The sequence below is a fragment of the Trichosurus vulpecula genome, chromosome 2 (genome assembly GCF_011100635.1).
Source record: "Trichosurus vulpecula isolate mTriVul1 chromosome 2, mTriVul1.pri, whole genome shotgun sequence".
Taxonomy (NCBI): Eukaryota; Metazoa; Chordata; class Mammalia; order Diprotodontia; family Phalangeridae; genus Trichosurus; species Trichosurus vulpecula.
The window spans coordinates 9,513,361-9,524,682 of NC_050574.1; the positions used below are offsets into that span (position 1 = coordinate 9,513,361).

Sequence of the window (11,322 nt, forward strand, 5' to 3'; positions counted from 1 at the left end):
GTATGAGAAAGGAATTTTCTTAATTGAATAAGTGGTAAATACAGTAAGATAAGAGAGTTGACAAATGTCCATTGAAATTACGATCCAGGACATCTGTATTTTCTTTACCATTAACATACCATAACATAGTATATGTCCATAAAATATTAAGCAAAGAAAAAGTCACATCCTTCAAGATATTGCCTCAGGTTGAGGGTCTCATCCTTACTGGCCATAGACAGAGGAAAGAATGCTCTTAAGTCAGCCCCATCTGGCCTTGTTGACATAGGAAGAGGTATTCTCTGAGTAAACTCAGAGAATGAAGAGGCTGTTAGGTCCAGGCTTTTCTTCTGGTTGATTAGTTGGGGCTCTGGCCCTTATTGAGGCATAGCAACAATGCTGCTTACAGCTGCTGTAGGGGTGTAATACCCAACAAGACCAGTAACAAGAGCTGCCAGCACAGGTTCTTTGATCTGCTTTTTTAAGGAAAGCAAGTTTAAGGGGTTAACTATCCCACTTTAATCACACATACAAATATCATTCACTTAGATCAGGAGGAAAAGCCAGCACCCTGCACTTCAGAGCAAATACAAACAAATTACAAACATACATTATAAACAGACCAAATACAAACCAACAGCTGGGTTTACAAGCCAGGGGGGTTCTTAACAATGACTGTCCAGAGTCTCTTCAAATCATACACCACTCTTCCAGTGAGTGAGAGCCCCAAGGGAAAATGCCAAACTTAGGGTTTATATATTCTATTCAGGGTCAAAGGACGTCACAACATGTGACTCACCCATGTGACCTAAAAGCATCACAAACTTTCCACTCAAACCCACAGTGGCCTAAAAGCCTCAGGCGTCAAAAACATGTCACTCAAACCCATGCAAGCCAGGCTTTCCCTTGAGGCAAGGAGGGCATCAGACTCTTGAGCCAATCAAAGAAAAAAGGCCAGACTGTTCAGGGGCACTTGATTAAATAAGTGCTAAAAGAGAAAACAGTAAAAGAAAGTCCCACCTTAATTACCAATACATGAGGTTATTAAAGTGATATTAAAAGATTATCAGGTAATAACATACAACCTTAGTCACAGGCAGAAATGGGTGGGGGCTTCCTAAGGGGTGTATTTTTGGTCTGTAATGTGTGTAGGGTTACACATTGTTCTCTCATACAGTCTACATTTTAGCCACCTTGACTTACTTGGTCTTCCCCACAGAGGACACCCTATTTCCCACCTCTGTCCCCTTGTCCAGGTTGTCTCCCATTCCCAGAATGCACTCCATCCTCACTTCTGCCCCTAGAATTCCTAGTTTCCTTCAGGGCTCAGCTCTGTGCCAGGTCCTACAATGAATGAACCTCTCCATCTCCCCTCTGGTGTTAGTGCTCTCTTCCTTCAGAAATGACCTTTGTACACGTTAACAGTTTGACATAGTAGACAGAGGGGCACTAGATCTGAAGTCAGTAAGACCTGACTTCATACGTGTCTCTGATGCTTACCCTGGGCAAGGCACTTTACCTTTCTTTGCCTGTCTATAAATTGAAGGGGTCGGACTGAGTGGTCTCTAAGATACTTTTCTGCTCTAAATCTATGATTCTCTGAGGTCTCCCCCCTCCTCAAATAGGATGCAGATTCCTTTGGAGGGCAGGAAATGTCTCCTTAATATCTCTTTATGCTTAATATTTTGCACATCGTAGGTCCTTAATGAATGCTTGTGGGATTGGATTGGGGGAGTAGAGGCTCAAGGTTTGTGACCTCTCAGTCACTAGGGGGCTGGAGGGGGAAGGGATGCCTGGGATAATGCAAGGGATGAGAGACCTCAGAGGGCAAGAAGGCTTGAAAGGGGCAGGATTGCTTCAGTTCTATTGTAATCAGCAAACATTTTTAAGTACTTACTATGTGCCAGGCGCTGCCCTAGGTGTTAGGAATACAAAAATGAAAATAAACCAGTCCCTGCCTCAAGAAGCTCTGTGTGTGTGAAAGAGTGAGGAGGTATGCTATATACACAAGTAAATACAAATAAAAATCATGGCTACCATTTACATAGCTCTCTGCAAAGTGATATACACACACATACATATATATGATTTTTAAAATTAATTTTTTGTTAAATTTTAAGTTCTGAACTGTCTCCCTCCTTCCCTCCCCATCCCACACTAGAGAAGGCCATCATCTGGCAGAGATTTATAAATATATATAAAACCATACTATGCATACTTCTATTTATCATTTCTTTCTCTGGAGGTGGATAGCAGCTTCCTTCATAGGTCCTTTGGAGTTGATTTGAGTATTTATAATAGTCATTCACAGTTGTTCTTCGAACAATATTACTGTTACTTATATAATGTTCTCTTGGTTCTGCTCATCTCACTCTTCATTATTTCATTCAAGTCTTTCCATGTTTTTCTAGAATCATTATAGCACAGTAGTATTCCAACGCAATCATATACCACAACTTCTTCGGCTATTCCTTAATTGATGGGCATCCCCTCAATTTCCTTCTTTGCCACCACAAAGAGCGCTGCTGTAAAACATTTCAGAACCCATAGGTTCTTTTCCCTTTTTCCTGATCACCTTGGTAAACAGATATAATAGTGGTATTGCTGGGTCAAAGGTTATATATACATATGTACATGTATGTTATGCACAGTTTAATAACTATTTGAGAGTAATTTGAGATTGCTTTCCAGAATGGTTGGATTAGTTCACAATTCCACCGATAGTCTTATTAGTCGCCCCATTTGTCCACATCTCCAACATTTGTCATTTTCCTCTCCTGCCATTTCAGCCAGTCTGATAAGTTTGAGATGATAACTCAAAGTTATTTTAATCTGCATTTCTCTACTCAATAATGATTTAGAGCTTTTTTATATGACTATAGATAGCTTTGATTTCTTCCTTGACAAAGTGCCTGTTCATATTCTTTGACCATTTATCAGTTGGGGAATGACTCATAGTCTTAAAAATTTGACAAAGTCATCTATATATTCGAAATGTGAGACCTTTATCTGAGAAACTGTCTATAAATCCTCCCCCCTCCCATTTTCTGCTTTCCTTCTACTCTTGACCACATTGGTTTTATTTGTACACCCTCCTTTTAATTTCATCAGACTCATCTATTCTGCGACTCTCAGTGTTCTCTATCTCCTGTTTATTCATATGTATATCACTTCGTAGGATGCTCACAACAACCCTGAAATGTGGGCGGTGGCACCTGGGCTGGGCTTCGGAGCTAGCCGGGATCTCGGAGGAGGAGGACACACCCACTGATCTGGGAAGACACTTGGGCAGGAGCTGGAAGGTTCCATATGAGGAACAGTTAGTGATGGAAATAGGAAGGAAGAAGGGGAATGATACTGCTACAAACTCCCGGAAGCATCAAGGAGCAGGGAAGAGACAGGGTCAGGGCTGTGCTTTGGCAACATGCTGCTGGCGGCTGAGTGTAGGATGGACAGAGGAGGTTCTGACTGCGAGGCGTTCAGGCGCTGCATCAGCGAGGCCACTGCGTCCTCGCCGCGCGTTTACCTTGGCCCTGGAGTTGCCTGGGGTAACGGGTTCTAGTCCTCCGAATCCGGGCTGCCTATTGGTCTGACCGTTGTCATGGGCGACCACTTCCCAGCTGGGGTCTGCCTTGGGACCTTGCCCAGTGGGCCTTACCTCGCACTACCATTGGCTCTTATGTTGCCAGGAGCAACCGCGTCCTCGCCGACGCTAGAGGAGCCAGGTGGTTCCCACCCCGCGCTCCCATTGGTCGGCAAATCCGGGCACCGCGAGCTTCCTTTGACCGGTTGGTTGGAAGGGGCGGGTCCGGAGAGGAGAAGGGTCTTTGACCCGGCTAAGAGGAACTAGACACTCGCCCGAGGGCCCCGGGGTACAGGGGCGGAGTGGGGGATTGGGGGTTCTCGAAGTTCGGGGAGCCCTGAGGCAGGGACTGGGGAGGAAGAAGGGGAACAGGCGTCCGGCAGCCCAGGAGGGGAGCGGTCTCACAGAAGGGGAGGGTTCTAGGATCCGCATCCCGGCTTTCGAGAATTCTAGCTCAGTACATCGGTTTACGGTCCCCTCTCGGCCCTGAGGAGAGAAGAGAGGGGCGGGACGGGCAGCGGGGATTGAGGGGAATCCACGGGTGGGCTGGAGGCGGGGGACTCGGACTTCTGCGTGGCTCTTGGAGATCCTTGCTTAGCTCGGGAACTGTCCCCCGAAGCGCGATGACGACCGCGACCGGCTCCGGCGAGGGCTTTGGCTCGGTGGCCTGGTGGGGCCTGTCCCCAGCGCTGGATCTGCAGGCCGAATGTGAGCCCCCGGATCTTGGACTCAGTCCTAAGAGGCCTCTGGGCTGAGTTGTCTGGGGGCCTGGGAAGAGGGGCAGGGCTGGGAGAGAGAGTCAGGGAAGCCTGACCGAGGGCCCAGACGTGTGATCCGAAATCCTCCCTGTCCCTATCCCAGGTCCTCTCGATGCCCCCAGCCCCGGGGATCCCCCGGAACTCGACATCCTTCTCCTGGGCTCAGTGGACGCACGGCATATTCTGCGGACCCTGGCCCAGGCTCCGCGCTGGCCCCTTCGGAAGCTAAATGTGAGCAGGGCTCCCGGAGGAGGCTGGGGATCGGGTCCTGGGAGAAAAGATGGGGGGCGGGACACGCCTGCTTTTGGTCTCCATATGCCCAGCGCGGAGCATACTGTCTGCACGTAGTAGACGCTGACCTGGGGGGTGCCAGTTGGGTTGGATGAAGGAAGCCCTCTGGGAGAGGGAGGGGGCAGGGGGTAGAGGCCGAGTGTGGAAGGGGGCAGGGACTGGGGGTTACCCTCAAGCATCGCCATCCCGGAACCTGGGTTTCCCCATCTTTTCTCACAACTGACCACAGTTCTTCGTACTGGAGAGCAACCTGGAGGCAGTGGCCCGCCAGATTCTGATCCTCAACCTGGCCTTCGAGACTCCAGAAAAGATGGGCCTTCAAGGTGAGCCAATGGAGGCTGCAGTTCAATATCCCCAACCCAGTCCAGAGCCCAGGCTCTGGGATGTTCCTTGGGATGTAGGTGTCTATGTTCCAAGGGCCTACCCCATTCCAGGACCCAGTCGTCCCAGCTCCCAAACCAGCCCATGTCAGGAATCTGGGAATCCTTGTCTGTAGTCTCCTCACAGTTGGGGACTCAAGAGTCCCTGCTCCCAGTCTCTGCCCTCTGGGGAACCTCTCTTGGGACCCCAGCCATCCCTGCTCCCAGCTCCCATCCTGTGGGGGACCCAGGCATCCCTGCTCCTTGACTTTTCCCAGTCTGGTACCCAGCCATCCCTGCTCCCAGCTTCCCTCCCCTGCCTCCCTGCAGAAAAGAGCGAGACATTCTTGGAGCTATGGGGGAATGGGCTTGTGCGGACCCAGGTGGCCGAGTACCTTCAAGCTCAGTCCCAGTGCATGCGTCGCCTCCTACCTGAGCCAGATGAGCTGGCAGCTCAATTTCCTCATCTCAGCCTGGAAGCGCTCAAGGTTTGAGATCGGGGGAGAGGGCGAAGCTATAGCCCTAGGGCTGGGGGTTGGGGCACACTCTTCTCTGTCTCTTCTTTCTCATCCAAGCACTTGCTAAATCTGTAATATACCTTCAAATTCTTTCTCACCCCTACCTGCCCTCCACTTACAAGCCAATACCCTCCTTCAGGCCTCATCACCTCTCTGACCAGGCCTTCTAATCGAGCTCCCTGACTCAAGTCTCTGCCCTTTCCAGTTCATCCTCCATCCAACTTCCAAAGTGATGGTCCTGTGGCACACATATGGCCCCACCACTCCCTGCTCCAAGAGATCCAGTGGCTTATTATCTCTAAGATCAGATAGAAGCTCCTAGTTGACATATAAAGCCCTTCACCGAGGCCCAATTTAGCCTTTCAGCTTTAGTGTTCGTTATCCCTCCACTCCCCCCACTATGGTCCAGTTAGATTGGTCTTGTTTTTCCTCAAATATATTGGGAGTTCTCCTCTCTGTACTTGTCTCAGGGAATGGATGTATGGATAGGTGGATGGAGAGACAATGTTTATGAAGTGCCTTTTATGGGTCAGGCTCAGGGTTGGGCACCAGGGATCCAAAGGCAACAAGAATAATTGTGCTTGCCCTCAATGGGATGGAAAGACGGATGGATGGATAGATGGATGGATGGATGGATGGATGGATGGATGGATGGATAAATAAAAGATCGGTGGTTGGGTGGATGGATGGATGGATGATGGAATGATGGATGGAGACAAAACATTTATGAAGCACCTCTTATGGGTCAGGCTCAGGGTTGGGCACCAGGGATCCAAAGGCAACATGAATAATTGTGCTTGCCCTCAATGGGATGGAAAGACAGATGGATGGATAGATGGATGGATGGATGGATGATGGAATGATGGATGGAGACAAAACATTTATGAAGCACCTCTTATGGGTCAGGCTCAGGGTTGGGCACCAGGGATCCAAAGGCAACATGAATAATTGTGCTTGCCCTCAATGGGATGGAAAGATGGATGGATGGATGGGTGGTTGGGTGGATGGATGGATGAGGGAATGATGGATGGAGACACAACATTTATGAAGCACCTCTTATGGGTCAGGCTCGGGGTTGGGCACTGGGGATCCAAAGGCCAAAGTCGAGCATTAGTCCCTGCTCTGAAAAAGCTTCCATTCTAGCTCTGCTTCTTCTTATCCTATTTTTTTGCTCTCCGGGTCTCTGCCTCCTGAGCCAGTTTCTCATCCCCCTCTAGTCTAGTCTCCTTCTCCTTCTGCTCTCAGTTCCGGGAGCGGGACGCCCTGGAGGCCGTGTTCACCTTCTGGGCGGCCTCGGAGGCCGAAGCCTCCTTCCCCCTGAGCCGCTTGTGGGACTCGCGACTCCGAAGCTACTTGGGTTCCCGCTACGACGCCCGGCGCGGGGTCAGCGACTGGGACTTGCATATGAAGCTGCACGACCGAGGGGTGAGCGCGCCTGGACGCTGGGGGCCTTGGGAGGTTTGTGGGAAGAAGAGAACTACCATTCCCAGCAGGCAGCAGGGGAATGTCGCCGGAAGGCCGCCTAAGCTTCTCCCGGAGCTTTCTGGGAAATGTAGTTTTAAGCGCCACCACGTTGGGGCATTTGGCTGCTTTTAGGCTGGAGATTGCGAGGCTGGTCTCCTGGCTTCCTGAAGAGGTGGGGAGGATTCCTGGGTCCTTGAGCCCCTCCTCCCTTCCTTTGCCTCTCAGGCCCGGGTCATCAACAGCCAAGAGTTTCGTCGTTGGCGGGAAACCAGCGTGGCCTTCGAGATTCGGGATGCTTCAGCCTATCAGCTCCCAAACCGGACCCTGGCGTCTGGGCGGCTGATGAGCCATGTGCGTACTCTAGGCTCACTTCCCATCTCTCAGCCCTGGGCGACCCAGACCTCATCTCCCAACTTCCCATCCCAGGACCCCCAGGAGTTTCCCCTGTCCCCTCCAGCTCTTGGTGAACCAGGAGTCTTGAGCCTCACCCACCATCTCAGGGGACCAAGACTGACCCTAACCCTGTCCACCATCTTAGGAGATCCGAAAGTTCTGGTCTCTGTCCACTATCTCATGGGTCCGAGGGAGTTCTGGTCTCCCCTTCTCCCAGTCCTTTATTTCAGGGGAGCTGGGCCTCCAGGTTCCCAGCCCTCTGTCCTCAAGGTCCCAGTAGTTAACGTTCCAAGCTTCTGACATCTGAAGACACACATGCCCCTACCTCAGTCTCCTTGTAAACCCAGAAGTCCAAAAGTTGAGCAGTATCTCTCTTCGGACCTCAGCATGGTGAGCGTGTGGCTGTGCGAGGCTATTGGGGGGACGTGGCTACCGGACCCTTTGTGGCTTTTGGCATCGAGTCGGACGATCAGAGTGTTCTGCAGACCCGCAATGGAACCCCTGTCAAGGTGCCCGCCCTGGCCGCTCCTCCAGGGCATCTCTCTTCTTGTTTTGTCCTCTCAGCAGACCTAAGGGCCTTCTTGATTAGAGGAAGGAAGGTCCTGGCTCTCCCTCTGCTGCTTTGTCTCTGCTTCTCTTTCGCTCTGAGTGGTTCAGTCTCTTATGCTCAGAATCTCTGGTTCCATCTCCCTCTGAGTCTCTCTGGCTCTGTCTCTCCCCCTTCAGTGACTGGGTCTCTCAAGCTCAGTATCTCTGGTTTTCCCCCTCTCCTCGTTTTGTCTTTGTGATTCTCTTGGGATCAGGGTCTATGGTCCCAGTATCTCTTCATCTTCCACCGGGAAGACTTCGGCTGGTCCACATCTATATCTCTCTCCTTCTCTTGGAGCTTTCCGCTTCTGCGGTCCCCCCAACCCCCAACAGCTCCACTCCATGGGTCCGCCCATTTCTCTAGGCTCCGCCCACATTTGCTGCCTGTCTCTCCCACAGTGCGCAGGTGAGATCTCCTTGCACAACGTTACCTTGCTGTTTCGAAGCCTAGTGGCAGCCGGGGAGGAGGTGTCTGGGGCCGAACCTGAGGCCGCGGCGGAGGGCGGGGCCCAGGGATCTGGTGAGAAGGGACAGGAGGCCCCCAAACTTTCCTTCTTCCGAGTACCAGAGGTTCCTTTTAGTCTCCTTCCCTCTCCCCCACTTAGGGCTCTTAGAGACCATCTGGATTCCCAGAGGGGAAACTGAGGCCAAGAGGAGGGATAGGACTGGTGGAGGGTCAGGGGCAACGCCTGCGGGGGACAGGGGAAGATCAGAGTCCTGTTTAGGGGTTTTCCCAAGTCATTCTCACCCAGGGTTGGAGGCTGGGGAGGGGCCTTGTGCATCTGTATGCGTGTTCATGACGTGTACATGTGTACATGATGTGTACATGTACAAAAACAGGACAGGACAGGAAAGTCAATGCTGGTGTATTGTTCACGGCGCCATCCTTTTCTTCCTCTACTTTCTCCTCCCCCCCCTTTCTCCCTGGCACTGAGTGCTTGTCTTTCTCTCCCGGTCTCCTTCGGCTTCAGACCTTGCGGGCTCCAGACCTTTCCGGGTCCACTTCCTGTCCCTGGGGGCCGCCCCGACCTTGCACCAGCGAAATCGCTTCTGCAGCCGCTTCCACCTTCTCTACGTGTCCTGCGGGTAACTGAGGGCCGGTTCCCGTGCTCCCCTAGCCCATGCCGCCTCAGGGATCCAGCAGTCAGTCTTAAGGCCCTAAGCCCTTCCTCCCTCTGACTCTCGTGAGCAGCCTCTTTCTCTTCCTTCAGGGTCTCAGGCGTCCTGAACCGTCAACCTTCTTCCCCTTTCCGTTCCAGAGACCCAGGAATCTTGATCCCCTAAACCTCACCCCAGTAAACCGAGTACTGATCTCCAGTCCTCCCCTTTCTCGTGTCCTGACTCCTCCAGCCCTCTCCTCCTTTTTCAGAGACTCAGGTGCTCTGAGCCCCCAATTTTCTGTTCAGGAACTTAGGCGTCTTGATTACTTATCCCACTTCTCTCTCAGGGGTTCTGATGTCCCGATTCCCAATGCCTCCTCTCTCAGAGACCCAGGAGCACAGATCCCCAACCTTGTTCTCCAGGAAGGGGGCAGGCGGGGAGGGTTAAAGGACACCCAGGCAATCCTGATTGTTCCAGTCCCTCCTCCTTCAGGGTCATAGAAGCACTGACCCCCTTGCCTTCTCCTCCCGCGGGGACCCAGGAGCACTGATCACCCCTGCCCTCTCCTCCCCGGGACTCCAGGAGCCCGGATCCCTCAGATCTCTCCCTCAGTGACCCTAGTAGCACTGATCCCCTTGCCCTCTCCTCCTGCGGGGACCCGGGAATATTGATCATCTCTGCCTCTCTTTCTGGGGACCTCAGGAGCATTGATCACCCCTGCCCTCTCCTCCCGGTCCCTCAGAGCTCTCCCTCATTGACCCGAGTAGCACTGATCCATCCCCTTGCCCTCTCCTTCCTCGGGGAACCTAGGAGCACTTTCTCCAGTCCTCTTCTCACGGGGATTGGGGACCCAGGCGTCCTGATTCGCCCTGCTACATTTTTTCTGCAGGATGGTTCACCAGCTGAGCCCGGAGCTCGGGGCCTGCGTGGCTCCTGGGGGACGCGTGGTGGTGGAATTGGCCAGGTGGGCGCTGTCTGCACGCCCAGGGGGCTGAGGGGGCGGGGCACAGCCTGGGCTTCCTGCCTCCTGGTTCCCTGACTCTCCCCCACACGTCCTCAGGTACCTTGTGGACTTGCGGCCTAACCAGCTAGAGAGTTTCTCTGATCGTGTCCGGGAGCTGGCTGAGGCTGCTGGCTTCGTACCAGAGTACCACGAGAATCCCCCCGAAATCTTCGCCCGCTTTTCTCGCAAGCCCCAGGCAGGCCCTGATGGCCGGCCTCCGCCGGGCACCCAGGGTGCAGGGCAGAAGGCCGAAGCCCCGCCCCTTGATAACTTGACTCCTCCCTCAGAGATTTTGACCCCGCCTCCTAACGCCTCTGAGTCCACCCCCTCTGAAATTCTGAACCCGTCCTCAAATGAGGATGCTCCTGTGCTGACTCCGCCCCCTGAGACCTCTGAGCCCGCCCCCTCTGGAATTCTGAGCCCCTCCTCAAATGAGGATGTTCTTGTTCTGACTCCGCCCCCTGAGGCTTCTGAACCCGCCCCCTTCGAAATTCTGAGCAGGTCCTCAAATGAAGATGCTCCTGAACTGACTCTGCCTCCTGAGGATTCGGTGCTTGCCCGCAATGGCATTCTTGGATCAACCACTAGCCCTGATGTAGCTGGAATGCTGAGCCCACCCCTTGCCACTATGACTCCGCCCTCAAAGATTCTGAGCCTGCCTACCGGTGCTGAGCTAGGCCCTCCTGGAATTCTGACTCCGCCCCCTGGGGACTCTGACCCTGCCCTCTTTGACGTTCTGAGTCCTGCCCGGGGTCCTGATGATCCTGAAATGCCCTCTGGCGAGCTCGGTCACTCCTCTTCCCCAAGGTTCTGACTCTACCTCCTCATTTCCGAGCCCCTCCAATTCTGCGTTTGGCTCCAGATTCTGAGGCTCATGGAATCTTGACTTCACCTCCGAATTCTAGCTGAGACCCCTTGGTCCCCGAATTCTCCCTTGCCCCTCCCCCCACTGTCCACGACTATCTTGGCCCCAGGATTCCGATCTCCTGAAATTCTAAGGCGTATAGGATTTTTACCTCTCAGAGTCCCCTGTTCTTCCCAGGGAGTCAGGACTTGTTAGAATAAAGAGAGTCGGACCCTACAATCAGTCTGTGATCTGGGAGGGAGTGCGGCACATCGCCATCACCTTAAGAACCAAGGACTGGTCTCAGGATTCCTGGGTCCCCAAGAAAAATGGGTCTGGGGCTTAGGACGCCTTGTTTCCAGAGGGAGGAGAGTCTGAGTCTCACGACGTCTGCGTCCCTGAGAGAAAAAAATGGGCTATATAACCAACACGCCTGGGTTT

General features: G+C 52.8%; 1 protein-coding gene across 1 annotated transcript; it reads left to right on the plus strand.

Annotated features, from left to right (window-relative positions):
* The first annotated feature begins 3,761 nt into the window (after positions 1-3,761).
* Positions 3,762-11,119, plus strand: DNAAF3 (dynein axonemal assembly factor 3). The gene is made up of 11 exons (XM_036744496.1): positions 3,762-4,270; positions 4,424-4,551; positions 4,841-4,934; positions 5,301-5,458; positions 6,734-6,913; positions 7,178-7,303; positions 7,732-7,854; positions 8,333-8,453; positions 8,905-9,019; positions 9,924-9,998; positions 10,095-11,119. The coding sequence occupies exons 1-11, from the start codon at positions 4,186-4,188 to the stop codon at positions 10,849-10,851; spliced, it is 1,962 nt and encodes a 653-aa protein (XP_036600391.1). The 5' UTR covers positions 3,762-4,185; the 3' UTR covers positions 10,852-11,119.
* Positions 11,120-11,322: the final 203 nt, after the last annotated feature.